The following is a 23,099-nucleotide window of genomic DNA, read 5'->3' as shown; positions in this document are numbered from 1 at the left end:
ATCTTATCAAGTAGACTTGGTTCCAAAAACACATTTTTAAATGTAATTTTTCTGTGAAGTATAAAAGTAATTAAAATGTGTGTCCCTTTATTTACAGTAGCATCCCAGGTCACACACTCCTGTTAAGAATTTCTATTTTATCATCCGTTATGAAGATTAAAGTATAAATTAGATATACCATGAACTGGAGAAAGGTGGAAGCTGCTGTGCTCTATATGCACTGAAAACAGTCCTGTTAATATCTGTAAATTCCTTCACTGGGACGACTGGTACTGGTATCATCCAGAGGTTTGGTGTAATCATTAGTAATCTCTTCTTTAATCAGTGAATGTAATAAACATTTTCTTCTATTTCCTTTAAATAAATTTCAGCTAATATCCTACTGCTCTTACTCTGACTAAACTCATATGATGCTGGTCGTCATGGTTTGGATCAGATAGTGAGCATTTTCATCAGACTGTTTTAGAATCATAATTAATTCAGTCAGATTGGACAACATCTCTGCATGTAAACAAAGCTAAATATGGAATTATTGCTACTATTAGCTAAAATAATTCAACCCCGTTACATTGGGAAGACCCAGAGGTGCAGGGCACTGCAGTGTTCTCACATATGATACAGATTCTGTACCCTAAAAAAATCATGTTAATGCAGAATTTTGGACAAAATACGAAAAAAAATAATAGGTAAATAATAAAATATAAAAGTATAATAAACTAATTCTCTTATTGCATAATAATAAAATAAATATATGTATATAAAATGTGAAGGGGAACACTGTAAAGGATCCTGTCAGCTGCGTGTCAGTGAAACTATGAGTATTTTTTGATAAAAAATGTAAAAAGGAATAAGTGATCATAAACAAGGAACATCTCATTATTAAGATTCCACAATAATTTACTTTAATATCTTTTTAAATCATAATAATCCAGCTGGGGTTTCTGGTCTGTATATCAGAATTTCAGATCATGAACTGATTACAGCTAATCTCTTTCTAATCTTAAATCACATCCTATAACCTGTATTCTGTTCTGTAATTCTGCTGCTGTAGATTCTGTGTTCTTTTCTGCTCTAATCAGATCTTCTTCTCTGTCTGTGATCTGTAAACTCTCCTCTTCTGTCTCTTGCTGTGCTGTGTCTGTTTCTGACACCATGGACCCTCCAGCTCCCCTTAAGACCAGAACTGTGCCGTCCGCCAACTCCTCTCCCTGATTTACCCTGAACTCTGTGTTTCCAGACGTTTTGAGCGTCTTTATAAGAAAACTGGTTCACATTTTCATTCACTTTTCTTCTGAAAACATGCTGAAATATAAAGCTGCAGTAAATACAGGGCTCTGTTTATTATTCTCTATTAATTAAAACTTCTGACCATGTTCCTAAGTGACCCTTTTCCACAGTCACTAATTAGCTTCAACCTCTCACTCCTGTTTCCTCCTCTGCTTTTCTAAACTTCAGGACTAAATCTATATGGTTCTCTCTATAAAAAAATCTTACTCTGCCTCCTCTGACTGCTCTTCCACTGCTCTTAGCTTTTGTGGTCGTCTCTTGTCCATCTTCTGCCCTGTCAGGACTGACTTCATCACAGATAATTACCCAATCTAAATATTATCCTGCCTACTCGATCTTGCCCCACCTCACTCCTGAAGCTCTGACTTGCTGATATCTCTACACCTGTATCCCATCTCATGAACCTCTCTTACTACTGCTTATGTCCCCAGTGTTCTGAAATTGGCTGCTGTTACACCCATTCTTAAAAGGCCAGGTCTAGACAGCTCCATCTTAGTAAATCGTAGACCAACTTCAAACTGACCATTTCTCTCTAAAGCTCTGGAGATGGATGTTGCTTTACAAATGCAAGATAATCTGATCAATAATAACCTTTTTGAGAAGTTTCAGGTTCCTGCTGTCATCACAGTACAGACGGCTTTAATCTGTGTCCGTACTGATCAGCTCCTTTATGCCTTTACTCCTCCTGTGATTCTGTTACTGGTTGTGATTCTGCTTCACTGCTTTGTGGTCTACCCTCTAAAACTCTGTGTCCTCTGCTGTATATTAAAAACTCTACAGCCAGAATCTTTGGGCATTTTCACATCTGAAAGTCCGGACCAGAGTTTGCACCAAGGCTCATATCATTGCTACAATGTAAATACGGTATTTGATCCGGTTAGTTTTGGTTTTGCTTAGTAGTTTAGAGAGTAGAGTGAAGAACTTTACTACATTCTGTCACCATCAGCTACGTGAATGGAGTCTCTTTACGCTTCATATTAATTTATAGAGAGTTAGTTATTAGGGGAGTTACTTTGCCAGGTGTGATGATTTCTAGCTCTCTGTCATAATCTGAATGTTCACTCTCAGTTTACACCAAGAAATCACTCCCATCAGCTATACTTGCTACATTTCACAGAACACATCTGTTTTAAAGTTCTGCTACTGACCTTTAAGGTCTTGCACTGCTGCTCTTATCTGTCTTCTCTCTTACTGCTTTATGCTCCATCACACAGTCTCAGGTCCCCTGACTCTGGTCTGCTGGCTGTTCCTCTGCTCAGGCTTTTCTCTATGGGTGGCAGGTCTCCAGTGTTGCCACCTCCTGTTATCTGCTCATCCTCCTCTCTTTCTCTCTTCACAGCACAGCTTAAAATCTCTCTTCTCTGAATATTTTCATTCTCTATCAGGTCTTTCTTTTTGTTGTTTTTTTACACTTCAAACATTTTAGTATAAAGTTTTCTTGGGTTGTAAAAGTCACTCTGTATAAGTGTGACATTATTACTATTATTACTATTGTTTTAATTTTATTTGTTTGCTTTCACCCTGATCAAAACCTTTATTGAGGCAGTGTTTAAACCCATCACACAAAGATCAGTGACAGTAGCAGCGGTGTTTTATTATATAGTGTCTAATTTTCAGTCAGTGCTGTTGGAGTTTTTAAAATACTGTGTTTAATCTCTCACTGTCCTCTACTCTACACACTCCTACCTACAGCTGAAACATCTTGTAGATAAAGTAAAGTCAGAGACAGAAGATCTGAATCTGTTGCTGCACAGATTTACAGTGTTGGTTCATAGTCCTTCATCAGTGGTTACAAGCTGCTGTTTGTGGACTAGTGTTAATCTACAAAATTCCAGCAGCACTGCTGTATCTGATCCAGTCGTAACAGCACAACACACTCTAGCACCTCTTACACCACCTCCACCCAAATAATAATAGCTGCTCTGTGGTGGTCTATCCTGTACTGAAGAAAAGGGAGATAATAATATAATAATAGGAAGATAATAAAAGTATGTAGAGATACAGATACAGAACTACAGTCTGTAATTATTATACAACTACAGAGTGTCCTATATGATTAGTGGAACTGATAAGATGGACAATTAAAGAGGTGGTCATAATATTGGGATATGACCATGTATTGCTGCCTTTTAGTAGATATCTAAAAAAGCCAAAGGATAGCATTATTTAAACTGATAGTAAACATGTGCTCATATGCACTAGTGTGTACCAGCAATATGTAATGGAAAGCATTCCAACCCACAGTCAACAGCAAAGATGCACCAATTCCAATTTCCAATTCTTACATTAATTATAAGAAACTTTTCTTTATAGTAAAATATTGAAACAAAGTGCAGTACTGGATTTGTACAGACTAGCTGATGAAATGAAGTACAGTATTTGTATGGGTCTGCTACCGGTTTGTAGTAGCTGTGTGTGCCGTGACAAGAGGTGGAAATCCTGGAACACACGTTTGAGAAGTATTACATTGTGTGTTGTATTGCTTGCGGTTTAGTAAAGTGAAGTGTTTTTAAAATATTTAACCTCGACTAATTTCTTCAGACAGGGCATACTCAGCAAGTGTCTTATTAATGTGTTGCTCTGAATACTGGAGGAGTTGTTTCTCCACAGCTCCACAGCTGACCCTGTAGATATGGCAGATTGTGAGCTTGCTGTCATTCTTGCGCCTTGAGTCTGTATGTCTGTGCCGCTGTCGCATTAAGTGAATCATGTGAATTTTTTTTACATTTATAGCAAATTTGAATCAGATTTCTGAGACAGATTAGCTGTCTGCAGCTAGTGCAGTGGGTGGTAATGATCATGACTGGCTGGAACTCGTTACTTTCACACCAGCACTCTTTATACAGACTCTGGTTTGTTCCGTTTTCCTTAGTGTGGTTTGTTTTAGCGGTTGTGTAAACAGTACTTGAACTTGGTGGTGCACCAAATAACTGCATTAACACCTGCAAGAGGAGGTGGTGTCCAGTGATGTCAGTAACCCTTTTTTTCAGTAACGAGTAATCTAACGCGTTACTATTTCCAATCCAGTAATCAGATTAAAGTTACTTATTTAAGTCACTGTGCGTTACTCTCTCTCTCTCTCTCCACCTTATCTCCTCCACACACACACACACCGCTCCCTTACCCATTCCCCCTCCGCTCTTCCCCAATCACACACGTCTCGCTTTCTCCCCTGTCTCTCTCTCTCGCGCTCGGCGTGTCTTTAGTTTCCGCCCGTTTTCGCTTTTCCACCCGTTTTCAGTTCTCGGGCTCCCTATCTCTTTATAAAGGCGTTTTTTTTGCGGCGGCGTCCCAATTCACTAGCCAGGGCAGCGGTCTGCCACAAATTTGATTGGCAGAGGAGAGCGTTTGAAGATTTTACACCACACGTGATTGGAAGTTCACTGTAGCGCAGAGCGCACATACCGTAAAGACAAGAAAAGTTCCGGTGCTTTAAATGAACACTGTCTGAATTAAATCCTTCTCAGTAGTTGGGTCCGGTATGGGTCCGTATTGGACAACGTCTGGGTCCGGACCCGGACCGCAGTCTGCAAATATGTGATCCCTGGTCTAGACCATATACACGGTTCTGTTTTATAAAACCACTCCCTGCTGCCCTGCAGAGAACAACAAGTTCAATGTTCAGTTTTACAGTGTTAAATATGTCAGGTCAAGAAAGACTTTCTTTATTTTATATATTTTTTATAAAAACAAGTATTTATGTTTAGTAAAATCAAGAAAGACCATATTTTATTTAATTTTTTTTAAATATGTTAATTTTTTTATTTTTATTAAAAAATATATATTTTTTTAGGAAATAGTTCAACTTAATAGAGATACATTGTTGCTGTTAAAAATGCATTTTCCAATAAAGGGAGTATTGGCAAAACTGGTTATAATGTTTATGTTAAGGCGGCGGGGGGTGGTGTCTGCAGCTGCTGAAAGTAACTAATAAAGTAACTTGTAAAGTAACTTAGTTACTTTTAAAATCAAGTAATCCATAAAGTAACTAAGTTACTTTTTAAAGTAGTAATCAGTAATCAGTAATCGGATTACTTTTTCAAAGTATCTTTACCATCACTGGTGGTGTCATTCCCATTCTAAACCAACTCTGAAGAGGCTCGTTTTGGTGACTGTGATCTGTCCTTAATCCGAATTAACCATCAAATTTACTCCACTTGTTTGAGATACACAGCTGTTCAGGTGCAGTTTAAACTGATTTATTACCCAGACAATTACTGAAGCTATTTTCGAATGCTATCTCTGCTGCTGCTCCATGTCAAAATGTTAGTACAGTGTAAAAACAAGTCTTGTTACACACAGAATAAACTAAACAAATTGTTTTTCTTAGCTGATCATGTTTTGGGGGTTTTGGTTAATAACATGTTTTGGAGTATAAACTGTTTCTGATGATGTACTGCAATGTAAAATAAAACATGATATATAAAAGCTGAATTGTTTTTTATTATTAAAGAATTTATGATTTTTTTTTTACTATTAACTTAGTATTTATAAAGTAAAATAGCAAGTTTAGTACAGTTCAACACTGTTAATAATATAAAAGTCCTGTTAATCAGTGGTTCTTTTGTAAAGGCCTGAATATGTGATGCTTATTTGGACACTGAGGAGACTAATTAATAATGTTTTTAGGCTTTTGGCTTCATTGTATAGTTTCCACTGTCTACCACTGTGTTCTTTAGTTCAGTTTGGGCTGTTGTTACAATTGTTTGTGTAGGGAATGTAGGTGTGCAGGTCACAATAAAATATAGGAAAGGGACCTATTTTACCCAATCTTAGAATCATCATATAATTAATTTAGTCTCATTAATAAATTAAATACAAATGTTCAAATCATTGATATCACATAATATCTCATTTCTAACTAGAAACAACTGTATGAGATCTTAAGTTTTTAATAAATGTGAATTCTTTTACATAAAGTTATCAGTAGCAATCAGGATTAATGATTTCAACACAGTTGGAATATTAAACACGACGATCATATGTTAATAAGTTTAGCTGAGTAAAAAATACTGTTTGAAGAAGCATATTGGTGAAACTCCATGTTGGAGGAGCTGAGAGAGCAATGGAGATTATTCTTGGCTATTGAGACATGCAAGGGAGCGCACTCCATCTGGGGAAGTCGAGTTTTTTTATTGGAATAATGACACCCTTACATTTCACTATTACTGTGTGGATAACTCAGGATATGCACACAGCTACAGAAGCTTTAGCTACAGTGAGCTCAGAATCACCTCAGCATGTACATGTTACAGAGCTCAAGAACAAGGTCTTCAGGTATATTGACACTGTAGCTTTAAAGGCTTTTTTAGGAGGAAAATCATATGCTCTGTGGTTTCTTTCACTCCAAATACATTAACTTTACTCCAAAAGCTTGGGAGTACAAAAAGGAGGACAATGGAGGACAATGGCTCTGTGCTGTGCAGCACACTCCACACTGAGAATTACCGGCTTACGTAATACAACCAAAAAACTAGCACACATTTTCCTGAACTCTGGGTGACTATACAGTGAAGGTTTTTAACAACAAATAACAAGAATTAATCTTTCTAACATTTTTCTTGATAATTATTTACAGATATTTTATGTTTTTTTTCTTTTTAGTAAACAATAACATTAACTGACTAGATATCACGTGTGCAATAATACGTGGGCAATCATTACATTCTAAAGCTACTGCTGTATTTGAGCTTTATGTATATGAAATACTGTATTTTAGTATTTATCGGTATGTTAGAACAGAGATGCAAAAGAAATTTATATAATTTGCTGTAAATTATAAATTTACAGTATAAATGTTATCTGGATTTCACAAGAAAAATATGTTTAAAATTCATTAATCTTACAGACCTTACTAGCCCAGCTGTTTAATGTTAAGTCTCACATGATGGATATTTTAGGAGATATACAGTGTTTGTGATCCTCACATGATGTGGAGGTAATTTTACAATTTCTTGAAGAGGGAAGGAGTTCTGCCCAGGTTTCTTCCTCACAACTAGTACTGGGCAAACCCAAATTTAGCTATTCAGCACACAGTGTAATCATGCTCTCTCTGTTGCTCTCTTCAAGGTTATTTTTTCTAACCACTCATTCATGTGTAATGTTAAACACGGCAGTATGTGTTGATAGTACATGCCATTGGTAGTATATTTGATGTAATGGAGGATGAGCTTTCATGTTGGAAAGCTAAATGAGCATGTTCCACTTGGTGACACTAATCAAGCTCTCTAATTCACTAAAAGTGTCTTAAACACAAGCAGTACACACACACTCACATAAACACTCACCGACACACATACCTGAGTGTGCTGAGTCTGTAGTGTAGATTCTTCAGTTTATTAGGGAGCCCTTTCACTCCAGACTCTCCTGGGTTATTGTAGGTCAGATCCAGTTGTTTCAGGTTTGAACTTAAAGATGAAGCCAGAGATGAACATCCTTTCTCTGTGATCATACAACCAGATAACCTGCAGAGAGGAGAGAAAAACACCAGGATTAGATAGGATGAGTGACACGGATAAGGTGAGTGACAAAGATAAAACAGACTGTTGTTATTCTTTAAAATAACAAAAGAAGTTATTTTTAGTAATAAACTGACAGAGGCTCTGACCTGAGTATCTCCAGTTTACAGTGTGAACTCTTCAGTCCAGGACAGAGTTTCTCCACTCCTGAATCCTGCAGGTCATTATTACTGAGATCCAGCACTTTCAGGGAGGAGGTTTCCAGTTTTAAAACTGATCCCAGACTGTCACAGGACTGTTCCCCAAGATTACACAAAGCTAGTCTGACAAAACAGAGTGTACATAAAAAAGCATGTATTGAATAAAGCAAGAAAATGTATTAATGTTTTAAAAAAACATAAGAACAGCACTTTAGTATGATTCTAAGTGTGTTCATGATTTATGATTACTAAGTACATTATGTTAATATTATCTGATTGATGTAGTTGTGATGCAAGTAAGTGTAAGTGTTTTCAAAAATCAGATAAGGAACTATAAAGATAACCAAGTTGGTAAATTAGATCGGGCACACTATTCTTAAGCTACAGAGATGTTGCCCAAAAACATTTTTTCACAGGATAAATTTCAACAACTGCATTTCAGCTGTGTAGCCCCAGGTGACAGCATGATTAATGACAGAACATGTAGTAATAGAGTATTAATACTTTTAGAAAGCTGAATTTTTACAATACACTTGCTATACAAACATCTGAAGTGTCAAGGGCTGAATGTGTACTTCTTAAATTATTTATATTAACATTGTATTTATAAAATATTATCACTATAGCCAATTTATGCCCATATGAAAAACCTATGAAAAACTACATATATTTTCTACATGCAGTACATCCGGAAAGTATTCACAGCGTTTCACTTTTTCCACATTTTGTTACGTTACAGCCTTATTCCAAAGTGTATTAAATTAATCTCTTTCCTCAAAAATCTACACAAAATACCCCATTATGACCATGTGAAAAAGTTTTCTTGAGAGTTCTGAAAATTTATTAAAAATAAAAAACAAAGAAATCATATTTACATAAGTATTCACAGCCTTTGTTTAATACTTTGTAGAACCACCCTTGGCAGCAACTACAGCCTCAAGTCTTTTTGAATATGATGCCACAAGCTTGGCACACCTCTCTTTAGGCAATTCTTCTTTGCAGTACCTCCATCAGGTTGGACGGGAGATGTCTGTGCACAGCCATTTTCAGATCTCTCCAGAGATGTTCAATCTGATTCAAGTCTGGGCTCTGGCTGGCCCACTCCAGGACATTCACAGAGTAGTCCTGAAGCCACTCCTTTAGGATCTTGGCTGTGTGCTTCAGATCATTGTCCTGCTGAAAAATGAACCGTCGCCCCAGTCTGAGGTCAAGAGCGCTCTGGAGCAGGTTTTCATCCAGGATGTCTCTGTACATTGCTGCATTTATCTTTCCCTCTATCCTGACTAGTTTGCCAGTTCCTGCTGCTGAAATACATCCCCATAGCATGATGCTGCCACCACCATGCTTGACTGTAGGGATGGTATTGGCCTCGTGATGAGCAGTGCCTGGTTTCCTCCAAACATGACGCCTGGCATTCACACCAAAAAGTTCAATCTTTGTCTCATCAGACCAGAGAATTTTGTCTTTCATGGTCTGAGAATCAGGTGCCTTTTGGCAAATTCCAGACGGGCTGCCTTGTGCCTTTTACTAAGGAGTGGCTTTCGCCTGGCCACTCTGCCCTTCTCCCTCAATCGCTCAATTTAGACAGCCGGCCAGCTCTAGGAAGAGTCCTGGTGGTTCCAAACTTCTTCCATTTACGAATGATGGAGGCCACTGTGCTCATTGGGACCTTCAAAGCAGCAGAAATGTTTCTGTATCCTTCCCCAAATTTGTGCCTCGAGACAATTTTCCGGATGCACTGTTTAAACTACTATCTGTTTTTAAAATGTCCCCATTTAGTTTTAAATAAATGATTCTTATATATATATTTTGGGACACGTAGATTTTATTCTAAAATTAATTTTACTGTGATGAACCACTGATATTACCTGTTCTGTTAAATAAAATTGTTAGTGCTGTGTATTAGTGATGAGTGTCACTGTCACTGTCTGTTGCAAGAACTGGACAGTGAGCATTTTCTGACCTATTTCAGATACGATATCGACCAGTTAATTTCCCTCTTTGGTAATGTTGGACCCCAAATAGAAAGGCATTAGGGCCATCAGGCCAAGCTCCCATCCTAAAATATATTATTTATTAAAGCATTAATTACTTCTATAGTTAATGCAATCATATTAAAGACAAAAAATGGAAACATGAAATATTAATAAGGCGTTCACAAAGTTACTAGTTTTATTGAAAGTTTTAACTGAACATATATAGCATGTTAGGCTGCATTTAAAAAATACTTCCAATAATGTAAAAAGAAAACAAATATTTTTTAATAATTTATTATTATAATTTATTTATTAATTTGAAATATCATTTTCAAATTATATATACTAAATAAGTTTCTGGAGTCCAGTGTTGCTTCCAGTTCTTCCTTCTAAAAAGAGTTTTATTTTTAAACAAACATAAATGTGTAGACTCACAAAGGAAATTAAGGAACCTGAATTAAATTGAGCTGAAGAGTCGAATAGAACGCCAAATGATATGTCTGATTTAGTGAAAGTAAAACTCTGAACAATGCCTGGATCTGATTCTGAAATTCACTCTTATGACCCCCAGATTAAGCCCCCTATCAGAAACAGAATGTTTTATTTCTACAATTTAAAACCACTTAATATTTTGTTGTGGCAACTCTTTTTCATGAAAAAAGGTCATTCTAACCTGAGAGTTTCTAGTTTAGAGTGTGAACTCTTGAGTCCATCAGAGAGTTTCTCTATGGAATCCTGCAGGTCATTGTTACTGAGGTCCAGTTCTTTCAGAGAGTTGTTTTTCAGGTTTAAAACTGATCCCAAAGTTTCACAGCAAGGTCCTTGAAGTTTACAATAAGCAATTCTGCAAAATAAAGGCATTTAAAATGTGAGGGATTTTTTAATGCAAGAGTTTTAATGAAAGAGTTAGAGAAACACTGACCTGAGTATATCCAGTCTACAGTGAGGACTCTTTAGTTCAGCACAGAGTTTCTCCAGTCCTGAATCCTGCAGGTTATTTCTACTGAGGTCCAGCTCTTTCAGAGAGTTGTTTTCTGATTGTAAAATTGACTGCAGGGTCTCCCAGGACTTTTCACTGAGTTTACACATAGCAAGACTGTATAAAGAGAAGTAAATGCAACACACTGATACTCAATAAAACATGTTTTAATGAAGAAAATTATAATTACTATGTAGGTACACAAAAAAGAAAGGATTGATTCAGCAAAAATAAATTAAGTAAAGTTTACTAAAAGAAAGATTGACTGAAGTTCAGTTCACTTATTTACTCTATGTAACATTTAAGTCTTAAAACCGAGTTTAAATTTATCTGAAATTAAATTTACTTAAAAAAAGCAAATGCAGAAAGTTGCCAAACTTTTTAAAGTACATTTTACTCATCATTTTTTTCAGTGTAGTTTTAAAGGCATTTAATTCCAAGTTCACCATATAAAAAAAATAAAAAGAATTCTGACCTGAGTCGCTCTAGTTTACAGTGTGAATTGTTCAGTTCAGCAGAGAGCATCTCCACTACTGAGTCCTCCAGGTTGTTGTCACTGAGGTCCAGGACTTTCAGAGAAATTTCTGATAAAACTGACTGAAGAGACGTACAGGACTGTTTACTGAGTTTACACATAGCAAGTCTGTAAAAAGAATAAAAACACCTTTTACACAACAATTAGTGAAAAAAAAATATTTAATAAAATATACTCTAAATCTACTCATAATTCACAATCATGAACTGTTTGTGTTTCCCTGAACAAAACGAGAACGATTTTTTTTTTTAAATACAATCTAGTTTTAACAGATGTGTTTTCAGGGTTCTCAATGTTTTCTTTCCAAATGTCACATTTACTAATATGGACAAATTAGAAACCACTGAACTCAAACAGAATTGGGTTTGATTTATAAATATTTGTAATTTAATCTGCTTTTCTCCCCAATTTAAAAGGCCAATTACCCAAACCACCTATTAAGCCTCCCCTGTATTGTCAGGAGGGAGACAGAAGTAATATTGTAATGTGTAATTTTTTATTTTATTATAATTTCTGGTCATGTATGTATTTTCTATCCTACACTAAGGGCACAGTGGATTATAGTAGGGCAGATAGATGAGCAGTGGAGGACAGTAGGGCAAATAGATGAGCAGTGGAGGACAGTATGGCTGATAGATGAGCAGTGGAGGACAGTAGGGCAAATAGATGAGCAGTGGAGGACAGTAGGGCAGAGAGATGAGCAGTGGAGGACAGTATGGCTGATAGATGAGCAGTGGAGGACAGTAGGGCTGATAGATGAGCAGTGGAGGACAGTAGGGCTGATAGATGATCAGTGGAGGACAGTAGGGCTGATAGATGAGCAGTGGAGGACAGTAGGGCAGATAGATGAGCAGTGGAGGACAGTAGGGCTCATAGATGAGCAGTGGAGGACAGTAGGGCAGAGAGATGAGCAGTGGAGGACATTAGGGCAGAGAGATGAGCAGTGGAGGACATTAGGGCTCATAGATGAGCAGTGGAGGACAGTAGGGCAGAGAGATGAGCAGTGGAGGACATTAGGGCTCATAGATGAGCAGTGGAGGACACTAGGGCTCATAGATGAGCAGTGGAGGACAGTAGGGCAGAGAGATGAGCAGTGGAGGACAGTAGGGCTGATAGATGAGCAGTGGAGGACAGTAGGGCTGATAGATGAGCAGTGGAGGACATTAGGGCTCATAGATGAGCAGTGGAGGACAGTAGGGCAGAGAGATGAGCAGTGGAGGACAGTAGGGCTGATAGATGAGCAGTGGAGGACAGTAGGGCAGAGAGATGAGCAGTGGAGGACAGTAGAGCTGATAGATGAGCAGTGGAGGAAAGTAGGGCTGATAGATGAGCAGTGGAGGACAGTAGAGCTGATCGATGAGCAGTGGAGGACAGTAGAGCTGATAGATGAGCAGTGGAGGACAGTAGATCCAGTTTGAAAAATCTGAATATAAGTTTAGAAATTCAGATAGTGGGAGCTAAATTTGAGCTGCCCTATCATTAGCTGGCACACCTCACTGTGCGGTGGAAAACATTCAAGTATATCTCAATTACTGACAGATATTTAAACACTCCCAATTATAAAAACATGAACATTGATGAATAAACTAATATTACTAAAAAAAAGTATTTTTACAGTCAGGTAAAAAAATCAAAATAAACTAAATTTAGTGTACAGTGTAAAGTGTTACCTACAAACAAAAATAATTGGTTATCTGCAGCAGGTTAAATATATTATATTACATAAATAAAGTTCCTTTGCAAAAGATAAATGCCATCCTTTAAACATCCTTAAAACTACACCATGGGTTTCTTCAGTCCAGCATAAATGTTTACAGTGCTGTATCTGAACTATAATATTTAATCTGTAATTCTGACCTGAGTATCTCCAGTTTACAGTTTGAACTCTTTAATGCAGCAGAGAGTTTCTCCATCCTTGATCCCTGCAGGTTGTTGTTAGTGAGGTCCAGCTCTTTCAGGGTGGAGTTTTCTGACTGTAGAGCTGTACTTAAGGTTTCAATAGACTGCTCAGTAAGATTACAGCCAGCTAATCTGCAGAAGAAGAAGAACAGACCAGTATTATGAAGTACACATACTTACTTCTGGATTTCAAATTTTAGTCTTATGTTGCACAGGATTTCGATAGCACTACTTGAACAAATGAACAATAAAATGAACAAACATAGTGATATAAATATGAAGAGGTATACAGAAAACTGTTAAACAGAAACTCCAAAAGCTGCTTCCAGTAGAGGATACAGAAGAGAATCTCCTACACAGGAAATCTTTTATAGATTTGAGTGACAAGAGCAGTCCCAGAGTTTCAGCTGTTTGTAAAGATTGTTGTAGGACTGGTCTTTATTTATCTGTTAATGCAGATAACTGCAGATTGTTTTGTACAGGCAAGTACAGTAAACCTGCTACATTATAATAAACTGCTCTTTTAAACTAAATAGATACACATTGGTATAACAATGACATCAATCTTAAATAATGTATAGGAAATACAGTCAGATTATGCAGTTTACTGTATCTATGCACTAAGAAGGAGTAACAACATTCACAATTTCTGCAATTAAAAGACGCAACTGCATTTAGTTGGCAGATCTAGGGGTGTGCTGAAAGAAAACAATGTCACAGTTCATCAGTATTTAACGTTACATTAGAAAGGCATCATTAGTCCTATTTCCCAAGTTATCTCTTAATTGCTCCCGCTCCCCTCCATTCTTCCACCTTCTTTATGGTAGGAGAGGAGCTGTAGTAAGGAAGGAATCACACAGGAGCAGTAGCAAAAGACCCCTTTCCTGTTTAAAAGCTTCCCACCTCTTTAGACCATCAAGAGTAGAACTGTTTCATATGCTGAACTTCCCCCATATCATAATACTGTTGCCTTTTAAGAGGAAAGATTGTTCTTGGATCTTAAAACAAAGCTCTTTATTTAAACTTACCACACACTTATAGTGCTGAGAAGCACTGAGTGACTAAAACCAACTACAACACACAAACTGACAAATCATGTAGAACTAGAAGGGCTACCTACTCTATTCACTGTAGGTTAGAACATCAATTATACAATTACACAAACTTGGCATAACATCAACTACATGGCATAAACAATAAGTAGCCAATGCTCTTATTAATTCTGTACTATAATTAGTACAGAATGTAGCTGGGGTTCTAACTTGGAAAGTGGGCCAGTGATGCATGATGGGAGGGAGACACTGTGTTTCTCTATTTGCAGTAGATTAAATATATTATATTACATTTAATAATATATTATTTAACAAGTTCCTTTGCAGAAGATAAGTGCCATCCTTTAAACATTATCTAAACTTTATCTATTTTTGCAAATGAACACCACATTTAGTCTACCCTTTAAAATAATTATCTAAGGACTTCTGGAATGCAGAAGAATCTTTGTATATTTTCTATGGTCGTGGCTTTTTAAATCTTGTAGACTAAAAAAAATAATTCTACCAATAATTGTTTTAAGAAAAAACATGAAACCAAAATATCAGAACTGCACCATGGGTTTCTTCATTCCAGCATAAATGTTTACAGTGCTGTAACTGAACTATAATATTTAATCTGTAATTCTGACCTGAGTATCTCCAGTTTACAGTTTGAACTCTTTAGTCCAGCAGAGAGTTTCTCCATCCTTGATCCCTGCAGGCTGTTGTTAGTGAGGTCCAGCTCTTTCAGGGTGGAGTTTTCTGACTGTAGAGCTGTACTTAACGTTTCAATAGACTGTTCAGTGAGATTACAGCTAGCTAATCTGCAGAAGAAGAAGAACAGATCAGTATTATAAGGTACACATATTTACTTCTGGATTTAAATTTTTTAGTCTTTGTTGCACAGGATTTGAGACATCACCATGACTGCTTGTAAAATAAGCACTCACCAGATTCTGTTTGCTTAATGTAATCTCTGTCTGATACAGGGCCATCTCAAAAAAATAGAATATCTTTGAAAAGTTACTTTATTTCAGTAATTCAGTTCAAAATGTGAAACTATATTATATATTATAATATTACATAGATGTATTACACACAGTGATCTATTTTAAGTGTTTATTTCTTTTATTGTTGATGATTTTGGCTTACAGTCGATGAAAAACCCAAAAATCAGTGTCTCAGAAAATTTGAATATTATATAAGACTAACTGGTACTTTTGGCAGTGTGGGCAGTGTGCCAAGTCCTGCTGGAAAATTTAATCTGCATCTCCATAAAAGTTGTCAGTAGCAGAGGGAAGCATGAAGTGCTGTAAGATTTTGTGGGAAAAAAAAACTGCACTGACTTTGGACTTAATAATAATAAATAATAATAATAATAATAAACTGCTCTTTTAAACTAAATAGATACACATTGGTATAACAATGGCATCACTCTTAAATAATGTACAGGAAGTACAGTCAGATTATGCAGTTTACTGTATCAATGCACTAAGAAGGAGTAACAACATTCAAAATTTGTGCAATTAAAAGACGCAACTGCATTTAGTTGACAGAACTAAGGGTGTGCTGAAAGAAAACAATGTCACAGTTCATCAGTATTTGACGTTACATTAGAAAGGCATCATTAGTCCTATTTCCCAAGTTATCTCTTCATTCCTCCTGCTCCCCTACAATTATTCACCTTCTTTAAGGTAGGAGAGGAGCTGTAGTAAGGGAGGAATCAAACAGGAGCAGTAGCAAAAGACCCCTTTCCTGTTTAACAGCCTTCCACCTCTTTAGACCATCAGAGTAGAACTGTTTCATATGATGTGCTGCCCACACATCATAATATTGTTGCCTTTTAAGAGGAAAAATTGATCTTGGATCTTTAAACAAAGCTCTTTATTTAAGCTTTCCACACACTTATAGTGCTGAGAAGCACTGAGTGACTAAAACCAACTACAACACACTGAGAAATCATGTAGAACTAGAAGGGCTACCAACTCTATTCACTGTAGGTTAGAACATCAGTTACACAATTACCCAAACTTGGCATTTAATGAACTACATGGCATAAACAATAAGTAGCCAATGCTCTTATTAATTCTGAGCTGTAATTACAACTGTAGCTGGGGTTCTAACTTGGAAAGTGGGCCGGCGGTGCATGATGGGAGGGAGAGACGCTGTGCCCCTCAGCACCTCCTCTCTTCACCCTCTGCCCTCACACTTCACAGAAGCTGCAGCTATTCACAGCCTGTAGCGACGGACGCCACAATACAGTAATAATATTTTTATCATGATAATCTGTATATTAAACACTCACTGAGCCTTCCTGCAGTTTGATACAGCTGGGATGAGTCTCCTGTGTCCTTCCTCTGATGTGCGGAATTTTCTCAGGTCCAGCTCTTTGCGGGGATTCTCGGTGTGGAGACGCATGTAGGTTATAACTGAGCACTGTGTAGGAGAGAGCTGCTTTTCAGAGTATTTATCTGGAATCAGAGACAGACAGCAGAACACTGATCAGATACTGCTGTCACTCAGTAACAGGTCTTTTAGTCTTTCACAAATATTCATTAGTAGCACTGCTGTATCTGATCCACTCACTATACCAGCACAACATACACCAACACCTAATACACCACCACCACCATGATAATCACTGCTAATCACTGCAGTGCGGAGGGTAATAATATAGTATCCAGAGAAACAGATATAGAACTACAATCTATAATTATTTAACTACAGATTAACTATTAAATTACAAAGTATCTCATTGTCACTTTCATCATGTAATTATTTTATGTAATTAGATGATGGTGTTTTTTTTTTCGAATGTTTTGCTTTATTTATATATACAACATTGGGACTGTATACATTAAAATCGCTTAATCAATATCTATTATTATTATTATTATTATTATTTTTAAATCCATCCCCTGCTATAAATATTACATTAGATTTTGCTACTCAAATGCATAAAGGAAATGCATATAATAGAGGAAAAAGAAGGAAAAGTTAAATTAGTAATAAATACATACATACATACATACATACATACATACATACTGGCATGTTACCACCCAATGCCAATTCATTATAAGATCAATTACCAGCAATATTACCATATATTCCACATCTTATTACATATTATTGCAAAGTGATAAATCAATTTACTTGAATTATCAGCTACCCAGACATGATATTGGGATACATTATATCCTGCACATCCGATCCAAAAATGAAAACTAATATTAAACTTATTAAAAATTATTTATATAAATTTACCTCTCCAGATGTAAACTGTAAAAGCTGTTAAAATAACAGCAAAAACAGAAATGCAGATGATGGTAATCTTCCAACCATGAAAACCTTTTCCTAAAATATAAATCAGATAAAAATATGAGATTAGGAAATTCAGCAAATATTGCAGGACATGCAGACACGGGCAGAGTAAGAAATATTGATTTTAATGAAAATTATGTGTATTTAAAATTTTGTCTCTATCAAAAAAGCCGCCTTTTGCAGCCTGGCACACGCTAGGCATATTAGCTGTCAGCTTTTGGAGGTAATCTGATGTGATTTCACCCCGTACTTCCTGAAGCATTTCCAACAATATGGACTGGCTTGATGCAGTCTTTCTCTGTACTATGTGTACAAGCTTCTTCCAAAACAGCTCAAAAGGCTTCCAATCCGGAGACTGTGTTGGCCACTCTATTATTTTCAGAATTCTATCTGACTTCTTATTTTTTAAATATTGCTAATACATGTTAAAAGGTGTTTTTGGAGTCATTTTTATAATGTTATAGAATGAAATTGGCATCAGGCACGGTATACAGGGTACAGGGTATGGTGTGGTAGCCTTCCTTTTTTATGGTCTCTTCTACTCTATATATAAATCACCTATTTTACCAAATTCAAAGAATACCCGGACAATCATGCTGTGACAGATGGCATTGGTCTTGCATCATTTCCTTGTTCCTGCCCCTCACAAATGATCTTATTTGATCCAAAGACCTTGGACTCATCTGTCCTCAACACTTTCTTCCAATCTTTCAGTGTCCATTTTTTTCTATTGTGCTCCCTTTTTACTATGTTTTTGAGCTGTGCAACAAAACCTAAAAAAAAGGTTTTCCTATCAATTAATTATCCTAATTACATTCTTAACTTTCCCTTTTCTGTGTCTCCCCCTGTGGCTGCACGATATTAGAAAAAAAACTATGCAGGGCCCATGACATCACCAGCTCGCGTTCCAACCAATCAAGAGCTGAGTCAGCGCCAAGCACTCAAAACCCGAGCAAAAAAACAGTAAAAGGCTCTTTAAATCAGCCATTTAAATGGCTTTTAAAAGGTGAATAAGAGCATTTTCTGGGATTAAAAGCATTAATTCAGCGGTAACTGGAAATATCTGCGCAAAACTGTGCTGGACTGAGGTGCACAACACGTGCGTTTACAAGCACGTAAAGAGTGGTAATGCATGGTAACCGAGAAGTGCGAGGGGTTTTGGGAGGGTCAAGGGCAGGAGTAAACACGAGGTAACCTCATGGCCTTCATTCATGTGGCTGAACATGTGCGTTGTGGATGGAGGCCATGCGGTATCTCGCGTTTACTCCTACAACATCATCTTGTTGAGTGAAAAAGAACACAGCATTCCAAGACAGACACTTGGTCCCCACAGTAAAATTTGGTGGTGGTTCATCATGCTGTGGGACTGTGTGGTCAGTGCAGGTACTGGGAATCTTGTTGCAGTTGAGGGTGACATGGATTTCAGTCAATATCAGCAGATTCTTGAGAACAATGTTGAAGAATCGTTGAGAAAGTTGAAGTTGTGCCAGGCCTGGATACTTCAACAAAACAACAACCCTAAACACTAAACTCTGCTCAAAAAAACTACTTAAGTATTCATTCATGCAGAGGAACAAGTTGAACGTTCTGGAATAATCATCTCAGATCATCTCAGTCCCCAGACCTGAATATTATTATAAATCTGTGGTGTGATTTAAAGCGGCTGTTCATGATGAGAAACCTGAATCAAACCTGACTGAACTGGAGATGATTTATTACATTACATTACATTACATTTCATTTGGCAGACGCTTTTGTCCAAAGCGACTTACAATAATGAAGTACAAAAGTAATAGGAATTTAGATAACCCATTTTTAGATAGGGCTTAAAGGAGGTCGAAGGGAAATAAAGGGATAGAGAAGTGAAGGAGGGGAAGAAGGAAATGGGGTTAGAAGTAGTTAGTGTGTTAGAGGTGTTAGGAGAGTAAGTGCTCTTTGAAGAGCTCTGTCTTCAGGAGTCTCTTAAAGATAGCGAGAGATTCTCCTGATCTGGTAGTGGAAGGTAGTTTGTTCCACCATTGGGGAACTCTGTATGAGAACAGTCTGGATTGCTTTGTGTGAGTGTTTGGCAAAGCGAGGCGACGTTCATTGGAGGAGCGCAGCGGCTGGGAGGTAGCGTAAGCCTTCAGGAGTGAGTGCAGGTAGGAAGGAGCCTGTTCTGTCATCACCTTGTAGGCGATTGTAAGAGTTTTGAATTTGATGCGAGCATCAACTGGTAGCCAGTGGAGCTCAATGAGCAGCGGGGTGACATGTGCCCGTTTTGGTTGGTTGAAGACCAGACGTGCTGCTGCATTCTGGATCATTTGGAGTGGTTTTACTACGCAGGCCGGGAGGCCAGTTAGCAGGGCATTGCAGTAGTCGAGGCGTGAGATGACGACTGCTTGTACCAGGAGTTGGGTGGCCTGTTGCTTCAGAAACTGTCTAATTTTCCTGATGTTATAAAGCGCGAAGCGGCAGGATCGAGCAACCGAGGCCACATGGTGCGTAAAAAAGAATGATCCAAAATACCTTCAACCAGAAGCCAGACTCTCATTGGAAGCTACAGGAAGAGTTTAGAGCCTGTTATTTCTGCAAAAGGAGGATCTACTAAATATTGATGTAATTCTTCTGTTGGGGCCCAAATTTATGTACCTGCCCAATTTAGTTTAAATAATTATTGCACACTTTCTGTAAATTCTATGAACTTCATTTCACTTATCACTGTGTTCGTCTCCAATATGATATACTTAACTAAAATTGCTGATCCGAACAACCAATGATTTATGAAGGAAATCATGAATATTATCAGGGGTTCCCAATTTTTTTTTTACCACTGTAAATACAGCATACAGAAATCTTATTAAAAAAACATTGCAATGTATAACTACAATAACCACAATGAATAATTAGTAATAATAACATGAAAATGTGAATGTGTCTCTCACCTTTAACTTCAACATAAAGAGTTATATCATCATACTGCAATCCATACTCTATTAAACACTTGTAAGCTCCATCATCAGAAGGTTGGAGAGCTGAGAGTTTCAGTGAGGCGTTTCCTTTCTTCAGTTCTTCTTTAAACAGAGCTGTTCTCCTTCTGTAAGACTCCATCTGATCTCCATTTCTGTCTTTATAATCTTCATACAGGTGAACTAGAGTGTCCGTCTCATGCAGTCTGTACCACTCCACTGTCATTCCCTCAGCACTGAAGCTGGGTTGGAGAAAACAGGGCAGAACCAGATCTTCACCAGCTACAGCAACAAGAGGAGAAGCTGGACCCACCACTTTAAATTGTACTGGAATAAGAAAACAATTAATAAAACATTGTATCTTGTGTTTTCTGTTTTTTCTTGAGTATTCTGACAATAAGCAGGTCTCAGTTCTCTGCAGAGACTCATCCACTGCATTCCAGATTTTCTAATTTATGCAGGAATCTAAATGAAAAAAAAGCAGTTGAGCTCAATGACCAAGGTTTACTATAAAATCATGATATAAACCTACTCTGTGGATGCTGCATGTGTATATTATTGTCAAATTCACTGACATTAATTGTGATTTGTATTTTGTACAGTTCCGTTCAACTATTAAATGTATATAATGCACTAATATAACTGTACTTTAGAAAATAAGATTGCTTTTAAATTACTAAAGTTAAAACGATTATTGCTCTTACCATTAACTTCAATACGGAGAGTTATGTCACCATTCCAGTCAAATGATCTAATTAAACACTTGTAAGCTCCATCATCAGAAGGTTGGAGTGCTGAGAGTTTCAGTGAGGCGTTTCCTTTCTTCAGTTCTTCTTTAAACAGAGCTGTTCTCCCTCTGTAAGACTCCATCTGATCTCCATTTCTGTCTTTATAATCTTCATACAGGTGAACTAGCGCATCTTTTACAGCCAGATCTGTTCTGACCCACTCCACCATCATATCCTCAGCACTGATGTTGGGTTGGAGAGAACAGGGCAGAATCAAATCTTCACCAGTTTTACCAACAAGAGGAGCATTTGGACCCACTACCTTAAAGCGTTCTGCAATAAAAAAACAAATGGGACAATACTGCCTAGTTACAAATCAGTTCATGTGTTTAGAAGCCTTGATTTTTTCAAAGTAACATGTACACCTGTAACTGGTTTTAATTTACCTCAGGACCACCAGAGGGCAGTAGCAGCAATGTTATGTCTCCAACAACTAAGAGACCTTGTTCACTGCTTATGCTGACCTTTCACCTAACGATTTTCAAGTGATTTCTCTGTCGCAGACACATTTCCAGAGTCAGGATAAAATCACGAGAGTCTTGCTAGAGTCAAGTTGCCGGTTTGTCATCTCAATGGTTCAGTGTAAGGTGGTTAGTATTGAAAGTTTTATTCAGTCTTTTTTGCATGCTTGCATTCAGATAAAATCAACTGTGTTTGATATTATCGTAAGTCTCCAGACTCGTGAGCAATGTCAACAACCAATAGGAAAGCTACGGGAAGCGGCAAGGCAAGAATATTTTACGTAACTGTTTACAAATTATTTGAAAAAGAACACATTTTACAGTTACTATGCCTTATATGGTTCCTACTTTAATATGTACAGTATTTTAAATACAGGTAGCACTTTAAACTTGTTATATTTAACATTATTTTATTTTGCACTACTTTGTATTATTGTGCAGTGTTATTTTTGATACAAACAAGTTTAATGAATACACATTTATAGCAAGAATGATGTTCTTAATTGCATCAATTCTATCTAAAACAAAGGCAAATGTATAGCAGTGATTCTTCGCTATACAAGGTTGTAGCAAATGAGCTCATAGGCAGAGCTGAACACAAAATACACTCTATTAAAAAATATCAAGAACTGACGGTGTGGCAAAGAAAAATAAACTGTTGATGGGGACAAAAGTTGTGAGTCTCTGATAAATCACAATATTGATATACACATTATTTGTAACTTAATATATAATATGTACTGTATGTAAACTCCACCAGAAACATGATGGGAAATAATCTAGTTAAGAATCTAGTTGCAGTTAGTGATCGCCACTCCTTGCAGAATCTTAGCCTGTGCGTAAAAAGTCTGTGACGAGTCTTTAGATGTGAGAGGGAGTCAGACTTTAGTCTGTTAAGTCTTTTTAAAGTCTTGTAGTGTATTGACAACATTAAATGCCTCAGGAGGGAGAACTACTGTTCATTTTATTATACTGTTCAATGGTCTATGTTTAATGAGTTAACAATTGTAAAAACACTTTGAGTAGGTGTTAAAAAGGAATAAATAAATGAACCAAATATGATGCATCAATACATAGCATGACTAAATTAATAAATACATTTTAAAATCAAGGATTACACTGATTTCCTTGAAACAAATTTTATACAATAAATATCTCCATTTTACACACTCCACAACCCCCCCCCCCCCCCCCCACAAGTATTTGGTGTAAC

General features: G+C 37.0%; 1 protein-coding gene across 1 annotated transcript in view; it reads right to left on the bottom strand.

The window, feature by feature from the left end:
* The window catches only part of LOC125785892 (ribonuclease inhibitor-like), a 330,748-nt gene that overhangs the window by 255,398 nt on the left and 52,251 nt on the right, over window positions 1-23,099 (bottom strand). The window contains exon 5 of the mRNA XM_049470091.1: window positions 13,293-13,466. Coding sequence (XP_049326048.1) covers window positions 13,293-13,466 — 174 coding nt within the window. The remainder of the gene's footprint in view (window positions 1-13,292; window positions 13,467-23,099) is intronic.

This window comes from Astyanax mexicanus, chromosome 21 (genome assembly GCF_023375975.1).
Source record: "Astyanax mexicanus isolate ESR-SI-001 chromosome 21, AstMex3_surface, whole genome shotgun sequence".
Lineage (NCBI taxonomy): Eukaryota > Metazoa > Chordata > Actinopteri > Characiformes > Acestrorhamphidae > Astyanax > Astyanax mexicanus.
This window is presented reverse-complemented; position numbering and strand designations above follow the sequence as displayed.